Source organism: Chelmon rostratus, chromosome 5, assembly GCF_017976325.1.
Source record: "Chelmon rostratus isolate fCheRos1 chromosome 5, fCheRos1.pri, whole genome shotgun sequence".
Taxonomy (NCBI): domain Eukaryota; kingdom Metazoa; phylum Chordata; class Actinopteri; order Chaetodontiformes; family Chaetodontidae; genus Chelmon; species Chelmon rostratus.
This window is the reverse complement of record NC_055662.1, coordinates 27321899-27346999: the sequence shown is the minus strand read 5'-3', so window position 1 is coordinate 27346999 and position 25101 is coordinate 27321899. Positions and strand designations below refer to the sequence as shown.

General features: G+C 45.1%; 1 protein-coding gene across 5 annotated transcripts in view; it reads right to left on the bottom strand.

The window, feature by feature from the left end:
• cabin1 (calcineurin binding protein 1) overlaps positions 1-24939 on the bottom strand; it is a 34127-nt gene extending 9188 nt beyond the window's left edge. The window contains exons 1-34 of one of the 5 annotated variants that reach the window (XM_041937374.1): positions 24804-24939; positions 24141-24190; positions 23906-23998; positions 23690-23803; positions 22909-23043; positions 22595-22775; positions 22357-22486; positions 22113-22262; positions 21503-21810; positions 21186-21363; positions 20964-21097; positions 20659-20876; positions 20311-20383; positions 19758-19945; positions 19514-19651; positions 19075-19263; positions 18729-18971; positions 18481-18634; positions 18268-18395; positions 17951-18112; positions 16889-17095; positions 16625-16770; positions 16186-16447; positions 15770-15940; positions 14841-14930; positions 14546-14706; positions 14239-14450; positions 11676-11741; positions 10731-10910; positions 10129-10526; positions 8839-8952; positions 1969-2132; positions 1777-1873; positions 980-1663 (exon numbers count right to left, since the gene is read on the bottom strand). In XM_041937374.1, the coding sequence (XP_041793308.1) occupies positions 980-1663; positions 1777-1873; positions 1969-2132; positions 8839-8952; positions 10129-10526; positions 10731-10910; positions 11676-11741; positions 14239-14450; positions 14546-14706; positions 14841-14930; positions 15770-15940; positions 16186-16447; positions 16625-16770; positions 16889-17095; positions 17951-18112; positions 18268-18395; positions 18481-18634; positions 18729-18971; positions 19075-19263; positions 19514-19651; positions 19758-19945; positions 20311-20383; positions 20659-20876; positions 20964-21097; positions 21186-21363; positions 21503-21810; positions 22113-22262; positions 22357-22486; positions 22595-22775; positions 22909-23043; positions 23690-23803; positions 23906-23998; positions 24141-24143 (5871 nt within the window). In that variant the 5' untranslated portion in view covers positions 24144-24190; positions 24804-24939. Of the gene's footprint in view, positions 1-979; positions 1664-1776; positions 1874-1968; positions 2133-8838; positions 8953-10128; positions 10527-10730; positions 10911-11675; positions 11742-14238; positions 14451-14545; positions 14707-14840; positions 14931-15769; positions 15941-16185; positions 16448-16624; positions 16771-16888; positions 17096-17950; positions 18113-18267; positions 18396-18480; positions 18635-18728; positions 18972-19074; positions 19264-19513; positions 19652-19757; positions 19946-20310; positions 20384-20658; positions 21098-21185; positions 21364-21502; positions 21811-22112; positions 22263-22356; positions 22487-22594; positions 22776-22908; positions 23044-23689; positions 23804-23905; positions 23999-24140; positions 24191-24803 lie in introns of all 5 variants that reach the window. The other 4 variants (XM_041937375.1, XM_041937372.1, XM_041937373.1 and 1 more) reach the window with 4 other exon arrangements.
• Between the last annotated feature and the right edge of the window lie 162 nt (positions 24940-25101).

Below are 25101 nucleotides of genomic sequence, written 5' to 3'. Positions count from 1 at the left end.
GCAGCTTCTGTAGGGATGGCATTGATCTTCAGCTCAATACAGCTACAAGCTGATGTGGGCTGTTCTGCAACTACATCAGTGCCACAGAAAGCACTGAAGTTAGACTAACTTTCAACAACTGAGGCAACAACTTTTGCTCTACAGAGATGCAAGGAAATGTCTCGCTTCTCTAACACTTCCTGTGCAGGAGAGTGATGATATAATGATTTACAAATGTCACATAACAAGCACAGTTATACAGACAGCTGCACCTCCCATGACTCAATAATTACTGCACATTTTAATAACACAGATTACTTAATAGACGAAAATCCAACAGTTTTGCAGTAATCTTACTGTGATGACACTATGCTGCAACACATTTTTACTTTTTGCCATCAGGGCTGCAGTCATCACATACTGAACACGTCTTTAACGAGTCAACAGTCTTTGTCTGGGAGCATAAACTGTCTGACAGACACCAACAATGATTCAGTCTTTGTGTTCAGAATGCAACCTGAGGGCCAATCACTGCAATTTATAAATAGTGAGGATGCAGTGATGAGAGACAGGAGACCGGTCCACAGCAGCTTGTACTATCAGATTAAAAAAAAAAAAATCCCAGTTCATCTTGAAAACACCCACTGGGGCTAATTTTAGAATCAACAACCTGTTTCAGGAGTGACAGCAGAAAGTCCAAAGTCACGGAGGTTGAATTTGGGTTAAATATGAGTAAAAACACAACCGCAGCTCATGAACTGGATTTGTCGCAGTGTTTGAAAAGTGAAAGAGGGAAAGTCCCCATTCTCCAGTGGGCGTTGCGTTAGTAATTCAGCAAGAAGAGGGGTTTCCCGAGTCCACTGTATTTCAAGAGGTTGCATGCATGATGCATGACTTTGCAAAATAAAATGCATAACTGATGGCAGCACATGCACTCACAACAATAATATCTGTGTGTGCACAGCAGAGGAAACGTGTGCTACATCCTGAAGGGCGTTACCTGTTTTATGAGCATATAAGTCTCTGACATGATCTTCTCAATGCGTCCAAGATCATAGGTCATGACCTTCTGGCCTTGCTGCCACACCCTGTAGGCATCGAGCAGCAACGTTTTTCCAGACTCCACGTCCTCAAGAAGCTTCCGTTTCCTATTTGGCCGCCGCACTGACCCCTGATCAGTCCCACTGGCTGCCACAGTGACCTTGGGTGCTGCGACTTGGAGCTGCTGCTGCCTGGAGCTGATACTTAGCTCCTCTAGAGACAGCTCTGGTGTCCGGCTGCTCTCAGTCACTTTCAGCTGGGGCTCCACAGCACTCAGGGAGGTCTCAGCCTCTGTTTGGTTGCCCTGAGAATCGGTGGCAGTCGGGGGCCTCCTCCAGCTGCCACTGTCAAGCTCCATGGGTTCATCTGGCCCTGCTTTGTGCCCCTCACTCCCAGCAGTCTCCACCTTCCCAGGGAAGCTCTCCTGAACCTTAATCTCTTTATCTACAGATGGTGGTGGTGGGGTCAGTTGTGCCTGGGAGGCTTCCTTGGGCCCTGTATCAGTGGCACAGGCCCCCTCCGTGAGCCCAGGCTTCTTAGGCAGAACATGTTTTCCGTCCTCTGAACTGGGCCTGTTGGATGCGTCCGTCGTGGTCATCTCCCCCATGGAGGGCGCCGGCGCTTTGTGAAGCTGCTCAGACACCTGAAAGAGAACAGAACCTGTCAAAACAAGAAGCGGGTGCATGCCAGACGGCTGAAACACCGCGCGGCTCTCAGCTCTTAATGTGTGTGTGAGTAGTGATTTGTGTTTCTTACCCCTGTGAGACTGTTCAGATTGTCCTCCAGAACTTTTACAGTTAGGAAAAATGCTCTCTTGGCCAAAACCTGGCGATCAACATCCCGTAAATACTTCCTTCATGGGAGAGAAAGAAGCGAGAGGGGAGTTGTCATGGACCAAATACATACCACATAACAGAAACAGCAGTGTCATACAAAGATGGTCCTTACTTTCCCTGGTCAGGGGTTCTCTGCAGCATGAAAGAGACTTTCAGCAGAGTGTCGTGATCCTTAAGCTGAGACAGCACCTCCAGCAAGAGGACAATGGATCGGTTCATATGAGATGCAAAACTTCCAGGGCGATCAATCTCATCTACTGGAATACGCCAGATGCCCTGCAGGAGGGAGAGAAGAAAAGAAGCAGAATCTGGAGCTGAGTTTGACTGCGACAAACGACAAACAAAACGATGTTTTCAGCAAACTGAACGCGGCACAGTCAAACCTGCTGCTGTGCCCAAATTGAGCACAGAGGCTAAATGTTGTCTAGGAGGAACTGCCTACATGTAACTGGTTTCACATTTAACTAGACAACAAACCAACAAGCTGTTCTGTGAAATTCTGAAAGTTTCTGTTTTTATGAGTGCTCTCTGCTGCTACCCCAGGTTTTCAAAAGCACACGGAAACCATTAACAGAGGGACATGGGAAAAACTGCAAGGAGAGAAAGTTGAAAGCAAGAGGAATTAATGGGAGTTAAAAACATGGCATTCAAAGAAGAAAGTCCTAATGAGGGGATGGAAAGGCGGCAGGAGAGATCTTGCGGACTGGCTGGCCATGTAGGAGGTGGGAAGGGAGGGATGGGGGGGCTTTCTCTCTGGGCACACATGATAGGCAGCCTCATTAGTGCTCAGCTCGGTCCAAGCAATGCAACAGACCAGCAGACGGGCTGCCAACAAACACAGTCCTCCTTTGCACAAAGCGTGATAAGGTTTTTTTTTTGATGGACGAGTCCACCTTTTCAGCGAGCACATGTCCTCCCAGCAGGTGAAGCGAGGCGAGGTTCTGCACTCTGAAGCCAGTGATGCGAGTGCAGATGGTGGCCTAGGCTGTGTTCAGTCACAAAGCACACGGCACAGAGTACAGCTTCTGGCCTCGGAAAAATGTGTGCGAGGCAAAACAAAGCTGACCGTATCAGGATGGAAGAAAACAAATGAGAAGGCTCCATCAGCTGCTCGAAGGCCCCGAGGAGCGCGGTGCTCCTCCTCACAGACAGATGACATTTTCAAAGCCACTGGAGAGGAACGATACAGGAAAGAGAAGCAAAAGAAGCCATCAAAACAAATCACATTCCTGAGGACGGACTGCGTGCTCACTGAGAAAGTGTCTCATCTGGCCATCTACCATGTCAGACACAAACTCGTCCCAGGAAACCCGTGCCTGCGTGCTTAATCCAAGTCTTCCTCTGAGAAATCCTACATCAAGGAGGTGTTGTCCTTTTTAGTTCGTGGAGGCTACTGAGTATTTGTTTACACGCATCTGTTAAGACTAATTTAGGAAGAAATCTCTTTGCCTCATTAATCATTTTAATTATGATGTTACAGGAGCCCATTCAAACTGCTGAAATGATACCAAATCAGATCTGGTGGTCAACCAAAAACCCTCAAAAACAAACAAACATGCGAAAATGAGAAAATAATAATATAATCATACCAACAACAAAAGCAACTATTATTCATATCCTTGCTACTGTTATTATTAGATGCAATCAGGAAGGGCTCGACAAGGCTTTAACCTTTCAATGCACAGATTATCAAAAGCTTCCAACAAGAGCAGGACAAGTATGATGAGGGGGTGGGCTCGGCTCACTTAGAAAAACATGTCTAATGGAGGAGAGTTGTTCTTCATCAGAGAACCATCCAACCACTGTAAATCTGTTTAGGGAAAGCAGAGCCATGGCTTTACACAGATTATGCTGTAGCACAACAGCTAAAGCAGATTTGTAAGACTTTAACTGCAATGATTTTAAGCATCTTTTTTCCCCTTTTTTTTTTGGTGAGAGAAAATATGACCACTGCTTGATATCTGGAGCAACAGCTTTGGCAAACACATGGCCAATACATCACGCAAAATAAATGAATAAGATGCGCGGCGAACAAGGGATGATGGGATAAATGCACGACAAGAGACTCCTGTGGTCCAAGTGGGAATCTGACCTTTCTTCAGTTTCAAATGGGCTTCTTCGTTTGGTTGTAGAGGATGAGGAAAAAATAGAGTGTGGACACATCACATCGTTAAGTAATCCTAATTAGTCACTTACTCACGTCTTACAAACAGCAACATAGAGGAGTCCTGTTGCAGAATGACAAAAAAAAGGGCAAAAAAAAAGGTGAAGAGCAGGGACTCGGACCTGATAGCCCCCCTGAGCCAAAACACAATACTGGCTGTCTGTTGAACAACAGCTGGAGGAAAACCCTCGACCTCCTGTCTTCTTCTTCTCACGTCTGAACATGCCATCAGTGACAGAACAAATGACCAACAGACAAACTTATTGACAGCAGCACAATCTGAGTGTTAATGTGTCTTGTTACAACCAGCAGTCATTAGTGCAGCTTATTGGTGACAACAGGTTCAGTATTTCACCAGCCAACTACAACTCTGATGTCTCAGATTTGTTTTTAAACCCAAGAAGGATGGTTACCTGCTAATGCTAGCAGGCAGGTGGGTGGTGTAATTCTACATCAGTGTATCTGACATGCAGAAAAGAGAACCATTAAGGAGTACATTCATCTCTCTTTTGCAGTTCTGGTCGAGTCTCCAAGAGTACCGCTGATTAAAAAACACCACACCACACAAGTTTAACACCAACTCTCTTTCTGCAACACCAAACACAGGAACTCTCTAACATGAACTTGCGCTCGATTTAGTAAAAGTCAGAGGGAAAGAGAAAGCGACTCACCATCACCAAAGAAAGCTACTCCCCGGTGCCTGTGTTAGTATTCTTTTGGACAGTTTCCTGCAGGCGGTTGCAGCGCCAGCAGCCCCGGCAGCGCCTCCACCCTGAGAGAGGCTCACGCTCAGAGAGCAAGGGGTGGGCTGCATTTGGGTGCTGGGGCAGCGAGAGCTGCGGGAGAAGCGGGGAGGGAAGCACAGCTGCACGCAGGAGAACGGGAACAGAAGCGGAGGAGAATGGCAGCTAGCGTGGCGTGAGGAGAAACCGTGCCGGAGTCGGGGCCTGTAGGCTCGGCGTGCCACCGACAGACGAGCTGACTCGCTCCTCTCCTGGTTTCAAACCCTGCCATCTCAAAACAAAAACACCCACGCACTCTATCTCCGCTCTCCCCTGACCCCAGCCTGCTGGAGTTCTCCCCCCTCCTCCCTTCCTCTCTCCCGCACTATACACAGCGTGCAGCCAATCCTCGTCGGGCTCTGCCAGCCAATCGGAGGTGTTCAGAGAAACTCCCGCCCATTAGTGCACACCCACACAATACACACACAAACAGAGGAGTGAGAGAGAGAGAGTAATGAGGAAACAGACGAGTGCAACAGAGAGAGGAGATGAGTAGAGCGAATAGAAGCCAGGGGGAGGGGCAGAGCGTGATCACCCTTAAGACGGAGCAACAGGAAAAGAACAAGAGAACATAAACTGACTGAAAAATGAACTCAGTGCTACCACATCAATGTGGTGGGAGGCATGACGAGGGTGACACAACAATGGTGACAATCACCCAAAAACAGAGTGAGAAAAGGTCAGATTGTGAAAGTAAAAGCCCCCCCATTAACCACAGAAACCACAGGTTGAAGAACAAACACACACACACACACACAGTATTTCCTCCGTCAGCTGTGGACAGCCCCCAACTCCTTCCTTTCCTCTCTTTCAACTCTGCTCGTGCCTCTCCAACTGGCCACCATAAACATATGAAGCAAACACACCTTGTTTTTCCTGCTTCCTGTTGTTTGACAGAGAGAGAGAAAAAAAACAACTGCTGAAAAATGTTCAGCTGAAGACCGAGCAGAAGAAGAAAGCAACTGAAAACATGCTGGCAGCCAGACTTAATCCTCCAAAATGCAAATCAGAATATCAACTTCTACAAAATGTGTTCATTGGGCCAATACTCCTCCCCCAAGAAAAAAAAAAACAAGGTTCTCCCGAGTGGAGCTCCACCTACAGCACACTGCACAGCTGAACACACAAAGGTTTGAGTCATACATCAAACCACGACAAGTAATGCAAGTGTAACTGTTGCCCAGAAGACTCTCCTAACCTAATACAACAAGACGCAGAGGCTTACCGATAAGCAAAGTTACATTCAAGCAGCCAAATCAACGCGAATGCTCGCTCTGAAAAGACAGCGCCGCTTCAGAACACGTTCTCTGAAAAGTTACGAGACCAGGATGGGTTTTCTGAAAAGCACCGGCGAGGACATCCATTTTCTCTGAGCTTCGCAGACAGCGAACGTGCGAGTGGGTGGAAGAATATGTAAGCAAGAGAGTGTGTGTGTGTGTGTGTGTGTGTGTGTGTGTGTGGTGTGTTGGGTGGGGGGCGAGGAGGGGGGAAGTTGCACCGTGCCTGAGTGAACACACAGGGACTCCTCACGATCACTCCACAGTAGCCCTGAGCAGCCACAGGGCCTGATGTTACAGCAGCTCTATAACCAAGATCATTAGAGTCAGCTCTGATATTCTGCTTCAAGGACCAGGAATATTTCTGTTCCAATATTCCAATTCTCCAACAGTGATGGCATTACTACAAGGCAATTTTGCAATTTTTAATAGTTTGCAAGATCTGTGTTACATCACAATATTTGTGTTGTTTAAAGGAAGATAGACCCTTAAAAGAGCCGAGTAATTCCTCAGAAAGCAGATTCATTTACTGCATTATCGAGAGGTGCACTACAAGCAGCAGAAGTGAAGCAGTGAGAGTTTGAGCCCTCTTAACATGCATACTTTAACTTCTTCTGCCTCAGCATCACCACACCAACAATAACGTAATGTCATAGACTGTAGCACCACATGCAACGTCTGTGACTGTGGGAATATTAACCTGATCGAGGATCATTTTCAATGAAACAACTACACAACTATCATTAGTTTATCATTGGTTTAAAAATGAACTGGCCCTCCTAGAGAGCACTCCTGTTGACAACCACACCAATAAATTATGCAACACAACCTCATCTGGATCATGTCTAAACAGCACTATATAGGTTACTTTATGCAGGCCCCAGTTAATGTAACCCAGCCAAAGCAAGGAGGAAAAGTAGGGCATCATGACCTACATTAGGGAACTCAGTATTCACCAACAGACTCACGGAGGTGTGTACCCAGCTGAGAGTCAAGTCTCCTTGACATCAAGGTGCCATGAGTCAGGCCATACGTTTCACATGATCAACACTCTGTCAGGCTCTCGCGGTGGTCGTTCTGACTCGAACACACACAATATGTTTATCTGACAGCGAGTGATTACTGAGTTTTGAAGGTGTTGGCTGTCAGCTGAGACTTGTGTAGTATACAGGTAAACAAAGGTGGCTTCAAGGGTTCAAAATCCACTTCTACCTGCAAAAACCATGTGCTAAAGCAGTGTTTCAGCTGCTTTTTTAATTTATGTCCAAACTGCCCAAAACTCATAGACTCAATGAAAACGGCATGTTTAATAAATATTTAGAAAGGTTTGCACTATCCTGTGGTAGAGAGAGAGACAGGGCTTCGTTTGGAGGGAACAGTAAAGCTCCAACAGTTGGTATGCCATGGTGGCAGGTTTCCCTCCAGAAGGGGCTCTGTGAGAACCCAGTGGGAGCCAGAGCGCTGCAGAGCTCTCCTCCAGCTCAGACCTGGCCCACATTGCTTCCACAGTCTGTTACCAGAAGCCCTCTGGAGTCAGCATTTGACTCCACAGACTACACAATCAACTACGTCCAAAATAATGTGCACCACAAAAATATGGCCTGACAGCTGACTGATAAGAGGTGCCGACACCATCTGACATTCTGCTTGTATTACCTGCTCTGGAACAAAAGTCGGAGCATTTGAGCATTGACAAATCACTCAGAGAAGAAATCAAAAGCCAATTTCTGCACATACTGAAAAGACATAATATCTGCTTCGAGTGAAAAGAGGTAAATAAAGTGACATGCAGAACAGATGACAGATTCAGACAGTAATCTCCTCCACTGGAACCCAACAGAGGCCTTGTAATTCTGAGAGGCAGATAATTCAACAATCCCCCCACTGTGTGACTCCATTTATAGCAGCGCTTGTATCTAGTGATCCATATTTAGGGCTGATTTTTTGTGCATCCAATTGAATTATGTAAATAATACGTGTGAAAAGGGTAAACCTAACTGTAGCACGCCAATCATTTGCTCGGAGCAAACACACAGACAGCCCATTAGTCACAAACGTGAGGACACACTTCAGCGCTTCATGGTTTCTTCCTCCGGGAGTCTCCCTCAGCTGCTGCTGTGCACTTATAGATTACAGTGAAGCTAAACTTTAAGAAGTAAGCCGGCGACATGTACGCTTTATTGCCATTTAAAATCATTTATAGTCAGGCACATTGTTGTATGAACAGTGCTGCTGTGTGTATATAAAACCAAATGTTGTGTGGTTGCTTCTGGAGTGAGTTGCTAACGCATGTCCTGACCTGGCATCAGTGCACAGCAAACATGTGCACCACAATTCTTCCTTTTAAACTGAAGAATACTCATGGTAACACCTCTAGAGGAGAACAGAGCAGCAGAGAATATCCCAGCCGCGTGATAGCTACTATTTAAAGATAAATATTCATTTATCAGATTACAAGAAGGTATTTCCACCAGATTCATTTCAGGCGTTTTCGTCACCAAGCTAATTCCTTCCAGCAATACTGGCCCGAAGTCACTTTGCCAACAACAACGTTCATTATGTCACAAGCCAGTGAAGCGAGACATTTTCTGTTGGTCCTGCCTTATGAAAAAATGTTGATGAGACCTTAACAATTTTAGACGTTGCTATAATGGCATGCTAATAAATACAGCGACGACAGACGCCTCCGAAGCGTGTGGTGACATAATGACATGGACAAAAGGAAAAAGAACGTGCGGGCATGGTGAACCCTGACTTACATTGAACAGGTTTGTCTTGTTTCTTTCACAGAAAAGTCCTTGTGCTGGCATGTGCTTCAGCTGTTGCCATGGGACACTGCTTCCTAGCAACACATCTCGGGCCCACTGTAGGTTCTGTGGGAGAAATAAATAAATAAATGAAAAAATCCACATACATGTGTATGTGCACTTTGATAAATAGACACACACACACAACAGGGTTTCTACTGAGAAAACCAAGAGGATACCCCTCATCCATCAGAACACTGACAGAAGTCATAAACAGATGTATCTTAACATGCACTATTTAATGTCTGCTAAAAAAGAAAAAGGAGAAAAATAGAGTCATTCGCAATCAGGAAAATGCAGACCTCGTTTCACAGTGCGATGACTCACAAATCAGTGTCTCCACCAGTGCTGTTTGAAAAGATAGCAAGCTAACGCCACTTCACGTTATCTTTCACAAGCCCAGTAGCCTATAGCATGAAATTACAGGCCCCCGTCCTCGGAGTGAGGATGAAGCTGGCCAGTCAATGTGAGCGGAGCAGCTTTCCCGAGAACAAAAGGGGCACTGAGGATTTTAACACTGGATGGTTTGGGTTGTGAGGGCAGCTAAGCAACCAGCGTCGACAGCATCACATCAACCAACTGTGTCATCAAGTCGCTGCCAGGCTGCTCATAACTCCATCAGACGCAAGAACTGAGGGAAGCCTTACCAATTACCACCTATAGATGTGTGTGTATGTGTGTATGTATGTATGTATGTATGTATGTGTACACACACACACATACATACATATATTAGCCTATATATGAATATATATATAGCCACAGATATACAAAACATTAAATATGAAGAGCTATCTACGACCTCACCTTTATTGAGGAGGCACAAATGCTGTATCAAAAGGGTTCATCAAACAAAGTGCTGACAGAAGGACGCCACCACAGTAAAGCTCAACACAAACTCCCATTGCCAAACTGGCTCAGGGAGCACTGTGCTACCACCCACGCACACCTCTGCCCACAGAGCCTCACAGCCAACACAGGCTGTTTCACAAACTCGTGTATCACTGCTGAGCTCACAGACACACAGGAAAATTTAAATTCATTTTTTTTTCTTAACACAAAAGGTCCGTGTGACTTCTGAGGAAATTGTTGGAATTCTTAGCAAGCCCCATCTTCTGTAAATGTCATCATTAATGACAGGGGACACTGATTATAGGTGTACGGCTCAGGTTTCATGGATGACTTGGCCTTTGAAATGCGATGAGAATGGACCAGAGGCGTCGGTTAACGGGGCGGACTGACCTGATGGGTCTTGCTGTTGGTGTAGAAGAAGGCCAGGCGGTACAGACTCTTGTAGTGCTGAGGGAAGCGGCCGAGGCAGAGGAAGAGAGCACGGACACACATTTCCACCAGCATCCGTCTCTGGTCGCCACGTTCTGCAGGCAGCGCCTTGGGCACCTCGATCACCTCGGCGGGGGGCTCCGGCTTCCTCTTTCCCTCGCTGGCCGGAGTTTGAGGAGCGGCTTGCTGAGGATGGGCTTGCTTTGGAGGGGTGGCTGGGACAGGCAGAGGATGAGGACAAGGGTCCACAGAGACCTTGGGAGCTGAAGCCTCGGGGAGCGCCACCACCACCACAGATTCTTCTACTTCCTGGATAACTTTCTCTTCTGTCTGGATGCCAGAATGTTCTCCATGTGATGCTAAAGTAGGATTCAAATAAAAGACTTGAGGACTTCAGAGGTTTGCATGTTAGATTAGAAGACAACACTTCTGAATATACACCTTGTGAATATTTAAATATGTTCATGCGTGTTGTCGTATGAATTGATCGCATTCAGCTAAAACAATGCAACAGTAGAGGTAAATGCAGCCAGAAAAGATGCGTCCTTTCACTCCGAGTGTACCTGTGTCCTCCGACGTGGACTGCCTGTCCTTCACAGGGGTTGTGCTTTCTGAGGACGATGAACTGACTTTCCCGGAAGCAGGTTTGTGGCTGCTGTCCTGTGAGCTGGTGGGATCTGTGAAGGCATCCTGGGTGGAGTTGGAGTCAGAGAGCATCACCACCTCACTGTCCTGACTGCGCTCTGCCAAAACAAAAAACATCATGGGTCATGCCGCCAGTCGCATGGACCCCGATCAAGACAAATGACTTCAGCCTTTGGGCTAAATCGTGGATGAATACACTTATAAATGTGTTTTTTCTGTCTATATATTTCTTTTAAAAAGCTATTACACTGTAATTTGGGACAATCTTTCAATCATCAATAAACTGAAATGATTGTACTGTATGAATTTCAAACAACAATGTAAAATGTGTAATTGCATACTTTCACAGCACGCTGCGTAGGCCTATTTTAAACTGTTGATTGGTGACCTGTTTTTAAATGCCCAACATTCCCTGTTGTAACGTGGGGGAAAATAATAAATACAATTATGAAACAAAAATAGGTCATGAGCCACAAATCCTTGTTAGTGCATCCCTAATGACGCACTGTTATAAAGGAGAGATGGTTTGTTTTTGTAAGTGGTCCAGAACTAAAATGCCAGCTTTCCTCTTAATTGCCATGTTGTGCAGCCTCAGCAAAAAGAAAGAAAGAAAAAAAAAAGTCCTTGGCAGGAAACTGTAAAAAAAAACAGAGTGAGAGGGGCAACAAGCTTTCGCTATTTCAGTGAATAATGCACACAAGGGACTTTTCAAAAGATTCACAGTCATGAGTTAACAGCAGAGTCACTACGGTACTGTAGATTTAACTGACAACTGTATATTCAGCGCTGCCTGCGGGAATGATCTTCACTTTGGATTAAAAACACAGCCTCTTATAGAGTTTGGTGGGTTTGAAGAGCAGTACCATTCAGGGAAGCCAGCCACATTGGAGACCTGGGCAGGCAGTAATCATGGTCAAACTCTGGTGAGGCTGTTGAAGATATGGGGAGCCGGTTTTAAAAGATAATCAAGAAAAGCTGCATCTATGAATTTATATGAATTAAAATCAGCAATTTTCCTCAAATCATTCACCTTTCTTGTCGACAGTACAAATTTAATGCCACGCCCCTTGAAAATGCAGGGCCTGATTCAGACACAAACATGTTTGAGAGCACACTGATATTATTTCAAAGGTCTGACAAATTTCAGTATTTCTGAGCTCAGTTTTTCCCTCCTAAACGTATTGAGTCCTGTGATGTGATCGATGGATAAAACCTCAGGCTGAATGTAGTGAAGACACATAACTGATCTCCTGTTTTCTGTCAATAGAGCAGCAACAGGATAAAAGCCATGATAAGAATCCAGATAGAACACTTTGGAGATAACAGACGGAGCATTTCCCCAGATAAAGATCTGATGGAGGGATGTCTGAGTCAGGCCCTACAGCTCTGTCACCTTCATGTGCTTTAAGCAGGACTCAAGCCAGAAATATACACCGACAAGCAAACATGTGCACGCCGGGGTATTTTCTGACTCCAGTCTCAGGGGCTGTGTGCCAACAACAGGCCAACCACATTCTTCCTGACTTGGCATTTTCACACTAATTGACCATAATTGGAAATTATATCCAATTAGAGGAAAATAGCAAACACATGATTCACGCGAGGTTTTGAAACATCTCCAGGGGAGCTTGACTGTCTGTCAAATTAAGCCCACACCAAACTCAAATAAAATGTGACCACATGATACAGACATTTCAGTGAATAGTGATAAAGGACTGACTCTGTCCGGTCGTGAAGACATTCACCCCATTAGAACTACATGCATATAAATGGCAAAGCAGGTGGTAAAAGCAAGCAGGCAAAGAGGTAGCAGGCAGGTAGGTAGGTAGGAAGGAATCTGGAAAGGGTGACAAAACTGGCAACATGGGCAATATGGCTGCATTATTTGCACATTCAAGCTAAACATGACACATGGGGTGGGTGAACGGATGTCACTGTTTTGGTCATATGGAAAGAATGACCAGAACTGCTTTCTCCAAACAGCATTTTGGCCTCTCTTTCATAAAACTCTGCAGTTACAACTCATGAAAATGTTGCCTTCAATACCTGAAACTGAAATCCAGGCTGCTGTAACTCCGCCTTTTACTCAATGTATGTGGCTGTTTTCTGTTCTTTTTGATCGGTTACGCAAGAAAATACCACAAAAACCTTCTTAGACATACACACAGAAAGTGTCATCTCTGAAAGTCACACAAAGACAACCATGGATGCAACAGTGCAAGAACAAGAACCTACATAAAATATGGTTAATGTGCATGAATCAGAAAGCTCACTTGTGGTCACTGTACACACACCGTACCAGATGTACACCGCTGAAAGAAATAATGCACATCTGACACATTACTGCACGCAAGTCTGTTCTTCAGGAACACACATCTTCTAATTTCACGTCCAGCTCCAAGAGGAAAACACACATTTCTACACATGTGGGCTGTAGAAGACTGAAAACTGCTCTGCCATACGTGCACATGAAACTAGGATTCTTGACTATATAAAAAAATCCCCAAATTATCAGAATGTTGCCTCATTCATCACTTCAGTCTATAACTGATTCACATCCTGTTAGCACTGACCTTGAGAAGAGTACCCTGAATTACAATTCATTTATACGGTGGACTTAAACATTTGTGATTGTTTCTGATGCTGTTTGTGTAATATGTGTGCCGCTGGCTCTTGTCTCTCTATTCTCTGCTGTATGCTATCTTAATTTCAATAAACAAAATAAAATGCCACATCACCTAAAAGCTACGATAAGAGAGGTGCTTCCTGACAAGCGATAAATGTAACCAAGACTTGCTTATTATTGGCAAATCACTCTCTGACAAGCGAACCACGCTGTTTAACTGAGTGTACTGAACACACAGTGAAGCAACAATCAGGATCAATAAGAAGTTGCAGCTGTGGTGGTGTGGTACCGCTCCACAGCACCCGGTCGAGGCTAAAAACACACAGTCCTGCAATGTTGCTCAGACGTCTCCATGATGTTAAAGGCTTGAGGAAGTTATAACAAAGCAACAACAGTAAAATATTAGGAGAGACAAGATGATTGGTGAGGAAAGAAAAAAAGTCCAGCGATAAAGCAGCGACTAGTAATGGATGTTATTTCAGCACACACACGAGCACGAGCACACGCGCACACACAGACACACACAGGCCTTAATGCTCTCTGCAAAACTCAATCTTCAAATCTATTTTTTTCAACACTGCTGCTTTGTCACGCATCATGAATTAGCCAAATAATCAGCAGCCATATTGCCCATTTCACCATTTCCCAATCACCCAGTGCACGGGGATCATTGTAACTGAAACCAAAGCCATTAAGCATGGTGATTAGCAATCTGAGCACTCCCCAGTGGGCTTCCTGTCCCAGTGCAGAAAGGGCAAAGAGCCCAACCCCAGAGGCAGTGTCTAGGACTGGGACTGTACCATCAGCCTGCTGCTCCTCATGCCGCTGCTGCTGCCACTGCTGCCGTCGGAGTGTTTTGCGTTTGGCGTAATCGTGGTCAAACGGCGTGGCCACGTAAGGAGGGGATGTGAGACCTGGGGTGGCAGCTGATGGGAGGGAGGAGCTGAGGGCGTTCCCTATGCAAACTGATGAGCAATTAAAGTCTTCATCCATCATGGAGGGTGGTTTCTCCCTGCAATGAATCAAGAACAGCGTTCAGAATGAATGTTCAGACATAAAGTTAACGCTTTTTGTTAATTGCTGCTGGGTTATACGTCTGTATCTTACTTTTCGTGGGACCTAGGCATGCTTGGCATACTCTTCTCCTCCCCCCTGGCAAATGGCCCAGTAGCAGCCTCGACCAGCAAACTGAACAAGAGCTCGTGTTCCAGATCGGGTTCATTAGCCTCTAGTAGTTTTAGGATGGTGGCACTGAGGCGGAAATGCAGCTAGAAGGGAGAAGTTGGAATGAGACGTTTAATGATGCGCAGGTAGTGGACAGTGTCTTTAAATGTGAATGCTTTCAAACACAATAAATGTGACAACACAAAGCCATCCAAGCTACCAGTCACAGGTAGATTACCTCCAGGGCCTCCATGGCCAGGTCAGGAGGATTATGGTAATGGATTTTCCGGGGGTACCTGGCAGCTTCCTCGTGCAGATAGTGTGCTGCCTGTAAATATACAGAGGAGAGAGTCACTGAACCAACACAATCACCGAGCGATGTAAATTAACGAACGGAAGGAAGGAGTGTAATAAGGAGGCTGTGTGTGCTGGCATCAGGGTGAACGCACTGTTCACGCTGCCCCCTCATCCTCCGCTAACCTCCATGACACCGTGTTTCATGCAGGTTCATCTGCCTCCACTGATCTCATCAGAACAACAGAGCTATGACTAACTCCATACATTGATCTCTCTACGAAAGAAAACAGCTTGCAAAGGCGGAAGGGCAGCGACCTTTGTTTCTGTAGGCAGATTACGAAAGAACTCCAGAGAGAGCAAGAAGAAAGTCTGCAACTTCGTACCAGCTGATTATTCCTCCAATTACTTTCAACGAAGGTTTTTATTACCCTGGTTTTTATCATCATGACAATTATATTGAAAATTTCCAGACTTACTTCACTGACTTCTATCAATGTGTGCTCATTACACTGAAGTACTCTGAAATATTAGTTTTTTATTAGGCTAAAAAGTTGAATAATTTGGAAAAATAAGGTGTTTAACCTTCAGGAAAGTCACAGACTGTACACAGGTCACATCGCAGCGTGCATAACGTTTGAAGATGTGTTATAAATCACTTTTTACGAGCTTTAACACTGTATTTCTGTATTTGCCTTGTGAGAGAACTCTAACCTTAATCAATCATCTGGAAATAAAATCGAAAAACAACTGGAAACAACTTGAGAAAAACTTTAACACAGCAAATCAATTTTTGACTACTTTTATCTGACGCACCTCAACAGCAGAGTTCATTATTCCACATACATGAATGTATAACCTGAAGCTGTTTACCTTTTTGTAAAGCTGCAGATATTCCACAGGAATCTGTTTGCGTTTCTCTGCGATCTTCCCCAGCATGTAGTGAATGAGCCACTCCTCTTCATCGCTGTCACACTCACAACGGGAAGCACCCTGGAAACACTGGAAGGCCGTCTCCAGCATGGAGTCTCTCCGTTCTTCCATCTGAAACAAACAACATGCGCCGTCACACGGTGACGCCTTCATGTGTAATTTAGCTCACGGCAACAGATTGATTTACTCCACGATGAATTCACATGTGGATGCGCGTGCGGAAGCAAAAGTGACAAGATGTGACATCTGTTTAGCTCTCATGTGGAAAATCTGACATAAAAGTGGTCTTAACATCGACTGACAGGGAACACAGATGAGCAACAAGATAACTCAGCTCACGTTAACGTGCACCTCACCTGTTTAACCACCTCCGGGGGGAGCTCGCTGCGCCACTGCTTCAGCTGCCGCGAAGCGAACGAATGCAGCGCATATGAGATGGTGCCATACTCGATCCACAGAGACAGGTTGGAGCCGTCTATCTCCAGGGCCCTCTTAAAGCAGTTGAGCACTGCCTGGGAGTGTTTCCATATAGGAACGTCGCTTTTCAGCTCATTGGAGTTGAGCTTTTCCTGGATACGGCTGGCCCTGGCTAAAGCCATACCTGCCCAGGAGTCAAACCTGAGGAAAGGTGCATGCTTTAGTCACAGCACTTGATGTGTTATAGTAAAATACAACAAAACGGAACCTACACATCTATTTGCTAATATTAATAGCATAAATATAGTTCAGTTTCACCTTTAAACATTAAATGAGATGATGTTTTGAAATGTGCACTAGTGTAGAGAGGTGAACTACCTGTTGGGACACACACATATGTCATGCATGTAGAACTTGATGGCTTTGGACTGCTCCTTGTTCTTGAAATGGTAATCGGCCAGCAGGTAGTAGATCTCATCAGTGATCGGAGGTGCAGGAGCACTGCCCTCAGGAAGGCATGGGGCCTTAAAGAGATCAACATTTCTTTAAAATCACGATTCTTGTTGACAACATGAAGTTAACTTAAAGCTGTTTAGCATGTCTGACTCACTGGTGCTTTTCAGTGTGGGCCCACCAACTGACCTTTTCTGTCATGCCCTCAATGTAGGCTGCCACTTCATCCATGGTCAGGACTGGGGTGTCACTTGAGGGGGCAATGCCGGCAAACCTCCTCAGCAGATTGGCCAATTCTGCAGACACCGTGCTTGTCTTGTAGCTGTCAAACTCAGGCAGCGACTTTGGTTTGAAGTACTGGAACATGAAGAGGGCATCGGCCCACAGCAGCTCGACCTGCAAAACATAAATTAATTCCACAGGAAACATCAGGATCAAGCTCATTGTATTAAGACTGTAACGCACAGCACCAGACCAAATTAGTGGTGTCGAGGTCTCATGAGGACTCGTCTCTTGCACTGTGGTATTAATCACAGCAGAATGCCAGTTATCTAAACGTGCTGATACACAGCTGTGGGAATGACACCCACCTGGTGGCTGGACTGTGCATTACAAAAATACAAGAGACCAGGGGATGTATCCACAAAGCTTCCTGATGCTATGAGTCACTCTATTGGTTAAATTCTCAGTGTTATAAGAGTTATGATATTGTCTGAGTTCGTCTGAATTCAGATCAAATCTCATTATCCACAAAGAATCCTTTCTGTCAAACGGTGAGGAAGCTGGAGACAGCAGAGACACAAACAGCTGAACAACAGGGACTGAAGTGCTGCAGAACTGATTGCGCAGGTGTGGTTAATCTAAACGTGTGCACATTTCTCACGCAGTAAATTAATGCTATTATGCCATTAATGCTATTTCACAGGCTCAGTTTATTTCAGTGACACCGGACGTGCACTCTGCAAGACGGCAAAACAACATTAATGGAGAAAGCAGATTTCCTCTGTGTGGTGAGGGTCAGTGAGGGAACATATGTGCATCATCGGCAGTCTGCTCCTCTTCAAACACTATTTATGCAAGTTTGCCAATACAGGTCAAAGCCTTTTCTCCACCTCTATCTTCACTATTTCACTGCCCCTTCAACGACATTTAGCTGTTAACTAAATACCATCTCAGCCACATTTGAAGTTTCCTGTTTTAGATTGAAACTAAACACACTTTGACACTTTGAACAGCATCTGGGTGACTGACCTGTGGAGACGAGTGGTCCTCAAGGTAGCGAGCCTTGCTCTTCTTACTGGGGTAGGCATACAGGCAGAAAAAGCATTGTTCCAAGGACATCTCCAGCTCCTCTTTGTACGGATGAGCGTCATTTTTGGACGAGGCTGCGAGCTCTTTCTCCAAGACTCGAACCTACACCAAAGATAAGAATAAAGCTCTGTCACCCTGTTGTGTCCAGTTCCAAGAATGTATCGTGAACACAATATTATCCAAATCTTTCTATTTTATTTCAAACTAAAAGGCAAGCTGTACAAGAACACAACATTTGAAGATTTCTACAAACTTACATAGAACTTGAGGAGTGCACCGTCAGAGCTGCAGCACAAGGAGCGACGGCCAAGATACTCATGGGCTGTGTTCAGAAGCATCAGGGAAGAGGGCAGCATGGGAGTGTCTGAGTCATCTGAAAGTGAGACTTGACAGGGTCAGTCAGTGTAACAACTACCATGGCATGAACACCAGGGGAAAACTGAACGCATGAAAAGAAGAAATCAACAAACCTTCATCATCCCCTACAGACATATGCTGTCGAAGCATGCAGTCAAAAGCAGCCTCCTCGTGTTTGATAATGCGATAGAGGATAATCCAAGGCAGAACCGAGAAGAAATAAGGCTCCTTGGGCTCATCGGAAATGGTCATGCTAAGATCAATCAGCTGGAAGCACAACAGCAACCACACAACAAATTAAAATTCCACAAACCCTCATCAGTTTCTTATTATAGCATCACTACAGCAGCTCTCTTCTAACCTGAATGAGGTTGTTTGCCAGTCGAGCCATACTGGAGAAGTGGGGGACACTGCTCAGAAGCACCAAGTCTTTGGTGAAGCAGACCTCGATGCCATCCAGCAGCTTTCCAATGGTGCTGACCCACTCCTCCTTACTCGGGGGAGAGCTGTTGGAAGCAGAGTTGAGCTGCTGCAGGGCTTCATTCAGAGCCAGCTCGCTGCACTCCAAACACTGCTGGTAGTCCTGCATCTTCAGCAGCGAGTTCTAGACCGCAGAGTTCAAATTCAGAGAGTAAGAAGTGTCAGCCATCGTGCATTTCAAAAGACACATGTATTGATCCAGTCGGTGACGTTGGAGCACATCTAACCTGAAGTAGCATCAGCTGAGCAGGCCGCTCTGGTGCTGAGCTCACAAACTCCAGAGGTTTACTCCTGCTGCCATAATTAAGAGTGGGCTGCAGCAGGCGCACAACAGACTCAAAGTCTGCAGACTCAAACAGACGCTGGATCTCCTCCAGAGACTGACAACGCTCCAGAGACTTCAGCCTCTTGTCAATCTGTCCATGCGGATAGATGAAATCCAACAGAAACCCAGTCAGTACAGCTAGAAGCTCTACAGGGGACATTTTTAAAAATAATTTACATTTATACTAAAAAAAAAAACATACATTCTTTCAATGGTACCTCAAAGTGGGAGCACCATTTTGTTTTCATAATTTGTGAAAACATTAATTTCTTTTTAAAATTTAACATAACATGTTGGTAATGAGGATTATAGTGATTCCAGAAATAGGCCAGAACACTGACCTCCTCCACAGAGATCGCAGCATCTACACGCAGGTTAGGCAGGTTGATGGTGTAATGTTTCCCTTCAGGGGTCTTTGGTTTCCTCTGCAAAAGGCCTATACAGACATCATAGCTCTCCAGGGCCAACTCCATGTCTCCCTTCAAAAGACAAGACAGACAGGCCAACAAGTCACGTCTAGCTGAGCTGAGTGAAAAGGATCCAAAGTCTAGGAAACAAAACAAAACTACAAAATAAAGACTGTACCTGCAGGGCCAGGAATCGAGCCTTCAGCCAGTAGACACGCACCATGACATCCAGCCAGTCCTCCTCAAACAGATCCTTTTGGGATGAACCTAAAGCCAGGAGTAACAAATCACCCTGGAAGTGCTGCCCGGGGAATTCTGAGTCAGCTGCATCACTGCAGGCGCCGATGCTGCTTCTTCTTGGAGACACTGAACGAGGAAAAAGATATGAGAACAAGCCAAGTGTAAACACGCTGTTCCCTAGAGGTGACTTTCTAATATTTAACAAATCCTGTACATCATCGTGTTTAGAAGTGCAACTGAAGTGCCCCCTTTTGGACAATCTGTCCAATTATTAAAATGCAAGAAAGCAACAATTCTATTTATCTCATTTGGTTTTGGTCAACATTTTGTCAGTGGTTCTCGAGATACGACACACTGACATACAAATAAACATCGAAGCATTTCTCTGGGCTACGTAAAGTATTGAGCTACTGCAGCACAGTGCTGCAAAGCATCAACCGACCACGTTCGGCTAAAATCAGAAATGATGAGGCTTCGCTACTGGCACTTACCAGTCTTCCCTTTGTTGTGTGACCATTGTTCCAACTGCAGCTCCATACATGCTAAGCTCATTGCCAACATTTCCTGCAGGTGTAGTAGGGACAAACACTCATTACAGGTCATAATGTATAAAATATGACGTTAATTCTGATGAAAAACTATAGTTATTTCCCTCCTTTCTCTATTAGACCTCTGTAGACCATTTCAAAAAGGGATTTGCCATTTCATATCACATGACAGTGTTGAAATCATAATAATAATATTTTCTATCTTTTGTTTCTCAGGCTTGCAGGTAATCTAAAACAGCTGCAGTCTAATTTAAGTCAAAGTAATCGAGAAATTAACCAGTTTTCATTTACCCGGATGTGTTTGTTGCTGCAGTCCCGAAGCAGAGGGTTAGGAAGACCACTGCTGTGCTTCCTCCAGGTCTGATAGACCTCCAGCACCACAGCCGCCAGCCCTCGAGGCCACTCCTCCAGGAACTTCTGACCCACTGCTTTCAGGTAGCGCATCATCAGGTCCAGTATACCACCATTGCTCATATTATTGAGCAGGAAATTGTGGACATCCTGTTGCTCTGCAGAAGGGAATGCACAGTTTAATATGACAGATATGACAACAAGGCACAACAGTGTAAAACACATATCCACAATGCACCACGTACCAGACTCCATGTATTCAACTGAGTCGACAGGCACGCAGCTCCCATGCAGAGGCTGCATGTCCTCCTTGCCGGCACACTGCGTCTCAAGATTACTCAGACTCTCGTCATCATTATCAGGATCAAACTTCTTCAGCCTAAGTCAAACCAGAAAGTGACTTTTTAATCCACAGAACTACAACAACCTATATACTCATGTATTGTATTAGGTTTAGTGTAAGCTACCTGGAAGGAAGGTATTTATAAAGAAGTTCTTGAAAATCAATCTTCTCTTCCTTCTTGCATTTTGTGTTTCGAACACGTGCCGAGCGGCGCTTGGCTGTTTCCCCACTGTCTTCCACCGCACGTTTCCTTTTCGGAGCTTTCTTTACTTTATCTGTCAGTGAAACTTCCATTGCTGTAGCTGTGAATATAAAGTAGGGTAAAGAATAAAACATGAAATATCACAGAATATTAGTTAGACTGTTGTTAAGAAAGGAGATAATTATTCATTATCACATGTAGGCAGGCAAAAGAGAAATTTCTCCGTACTAACAACTAACCGAGGGGGGGAGCAGAGGTGGTGACCTCCACGGTGGTCTGGCTGGGGGTAGTCTGAGGCTGTGTGCCCGGTTGGGGAAGAACTGCTGGCTCAGGGAGGGCAACTGGCGGAAGGGACGAGCTGGGGCTGCTGCTCAGCACGGTGGTCTGGCCCATACTGACTGGGCTGCTGGGTTGAGGGAGATTCTGCAGGAAGTTTGGGTCACGGTACTCTGACAAGTCGATTCTGCGGCCAAGGCTCGGGCGTGGGGGCTCACATGTGGTCTGGTGTCTGTACATTGCAATAAGGCTTTCGCCCACGTGCTTCCATCTGAGACACAGAAACAGTTTGTTAATATTAGTTCAAATGGTCTTAAAAAGGAGACGTCACTGACTCACTGTTACAACCCACAGAGAAAAGGTTTGACTAAAAGTTCACAGAATCAAGCCCAGAATATTAAAAGCTAGCAAAGCAACACTGGTTTTGCATGAAAGCTTTGCATAAGTATGACTTAGCCTGTCCTCTGAAAGAAACAACATGCTCAAAACTGTTATTCTTAGTAAAATAATTTTTTAGTGACAACCTAATTTAAAACTAAACCACCCTGACAGGAAACCATTCCCAGCACTCACGACAGGCAGCGGATGGGCTGAATCAGGACGAGGTCAGGTTTAGGTTCACAGAGAGAGAGAGCCTGTCTGCGTTTCCGCATCTCCAGCGCTTCTTCCACAATGGATTCACGCTCCTCTTTCTCCACTTCCACATAGTGAATAGACATATCACTGCAAAGCACAGCACAGAGGTTCGTCAGTGACGGCAGGTACAGAGCTGCAAGGTAGAGCACGTTGAGGAATATAAAAAATGAGGCGGCTTCACCATTTCATGAACATCTGCATTGTGTCTCTTTTCAGACAAGGCTGCTCCTCAAAGATTTTCTCCTTCAGCACCAGGCCTTTAGTGTAACAGTGATCCCTCTCTAAGGCTTTGGCGATGAAGTATAAACAGCCTGAAAACATGAACGCAGATGACAGTTACTTTTCTTTCTATACTTGAGCTCCTGCACTGGCAACGAAAGAGCATACAGAGGACAGAGCTTCTGATGAGTATTACATACAAGTGTAGTCACTGAGCGTGTAGAGAATAGTTATGAGGTTGTCCAGGCAGGGCCAGTGGTCTGGGTTACAGTGCAATCCCTCCTCGAAGGCATGTCGAGCCAGAGGAATGCGCACAAGTCGCACAGCCACCTGACCGATTTTGTACCACATGTTCACATCAGTGGAATCCAACATAACTGCCTAAGAACAGAGCAGAAAATATGGCATGAGCACTCACCACAGTGTTAATCATAAGACACATTTAGCGGCACAAAGCATTGCAATGCCAAGAATGAAAATAAACCATTAAACTGACGTTGTTTTATTGTTTTACCTCCAGATAAAACTCCATAGCAGTCTCCAGGTCATCCCGCGTTGCAGCCACACTAGCCAAGTTTTTAAAAGTAGAATATTTCAGCATCAGTCCGGGATGCTTGAGACCCACCCTCTGATCATCCGAGGGCATTGCCTAAAGTATCAGAGGATACATCAAATTTGACACTACACACACAGTAAAATGCAGATTCATTATTCTCCTCTATGTGGGCAGGGCTTGTGCTTCCATGACTAACTCTGAAACGCATATTGTAAATTTTTTTATCAGAAAAACTGGATCTAAATCTGATTTTTCAGACAAGAAAGTTGGCACAGCATTGCAGAGAAAATAGACATATTAGGCACAAGTAGATCTTCAAAAGACAGCTAACAGGATATTTTCTTAACAATACTGCTAAACTGATAATGAATGAACACCTGTACCAGTCTGACCAAGACTTCATGAATGGAAACTATTTCAGTACCAGTTCCTGAAATTATTACATGTGTTCAGCCAATGGACTTCAAAACCAAATGACAGCTGAAAAGTGTATGATATATCTTAATTGTGAATGGATAAGAATTTTCACTTTATCTTTCAAATCTGAATTTTGTTATTATGAAGACAATTAAGGTTACATCATACATCCCGGTCAGAATTAGATCTGTACCAAAACAAGCAATTATCCTCGCTGACGACATGGGGTGTAAGAGACGGTCTCAGCTACATCCCAGATACACAGTACGACACAGTATTTTGGGTGTTCTGTGGCAGGACTATATGGTCTGTGATCTTGTACCTCTTTGAGCAGTGGAGTTTTGAGAAGCTCATGATAAGCTTTGGCAGACTCCTCCAGCTTGTCATGCTTTTGCAGATCTAAAGCTTTGTGATACAAAGCAAACGCCTCGGCTTCCTGGGGACAGAAATAAAAGAAAGATCAGACAACTTATTCAGATCCGCAGAGGAACGGGCGTACAGGCCTAATATTGCTGATTCATCTGCGTGCAGTCTGTACCTGAGCCTCTTTCGTCTGACTCTTACTACTCCGCAAGGGGTCCTGAGACTCATCTGCAGCTGTCGAAGCAGCATTTAGTGCTGCTATGCGAATCTGTAAAGAGCAACACAGAAAAAGAGGTAAACCCCTTTGGCAAGCAGATATACACCTCAGGGTGGAATAGTCTGCACAATCACGAGGTGTGTGATACAAAACAACTACAGAGGAGGATGCACTCCCTGATTACAAGTCTTACCATTTCACGATGTGGTACGCAGACCTTCCTCCTTCAGCTTTTATTCGGATCTACAGAAATGTGCGAGAACCAAGCAAAGAAGGAAAGATAAGAGCAGGCGATATGACGATGCAGCAAACCAATGCAACGCAACATGAAAAACATACAGAGGCAACAATGTCGTAACGTTATGTCCCATCACCAGACACCCACCGACAGAGGCTCGCTCTACCGAGTCGTTTAACCAATGCCAGCCGCCTGCCCTGTTTTTGGATTAGGTACAAAGATGATTCATTCAGTTAGTGCAATGTTGAGCATATGTGGGAGCTCATCGGGCCACATTAACCGAAGTCGACAGAGATAACCTGGTTTGAGTTAGTCACTTGGCAGTTGCCAATTAAGAACAGCTTTGGCTCGACTAGCTAACCTTTTAACTCTAAACTTTGTCTGGTTAGCTTAGGTCTGCGGTATGAAACTGCTGCAGTTTGTCCTCAGCTAGCGTTTAGCTTCACTGACGAACAGCTGGCGATTAATATATCTTCCCGACGGGCTAGCAAATTCAGCTGGGTAGTTTACAACTCACATTACTGCCTCAGCTAGCTAATGTTAGCAGACACTTTATTAGAGCTAACGTTAGCTGCTGTTTCACCGGGTGACCGTCACTTCCAAAGCCCGCTGACTTACCGTTCATTCCCGGTGTAACTGCATTTGTAACGTTGCTGTTGCAACCACGAAGCGGTGAACTGTAAAAACTGCTGCGGCCATGAGTGGACATGAAGCACGAAGCAAGTTTCAAACTTCATTTATTCATCATCCTTTGTTATTGGTAACGTTGGGAGCGTTTGCGTCGCAGCGTGACGTTGGCACCCGCCAATGAGTAACGTCGTCACTCATTGGTCAAGACGCTGTGGGTGTATTCGTGTGACCAATCGTATGTTATGATATCAAGAGGAAACCAAAACGTCATCACGCACAGGCTCGA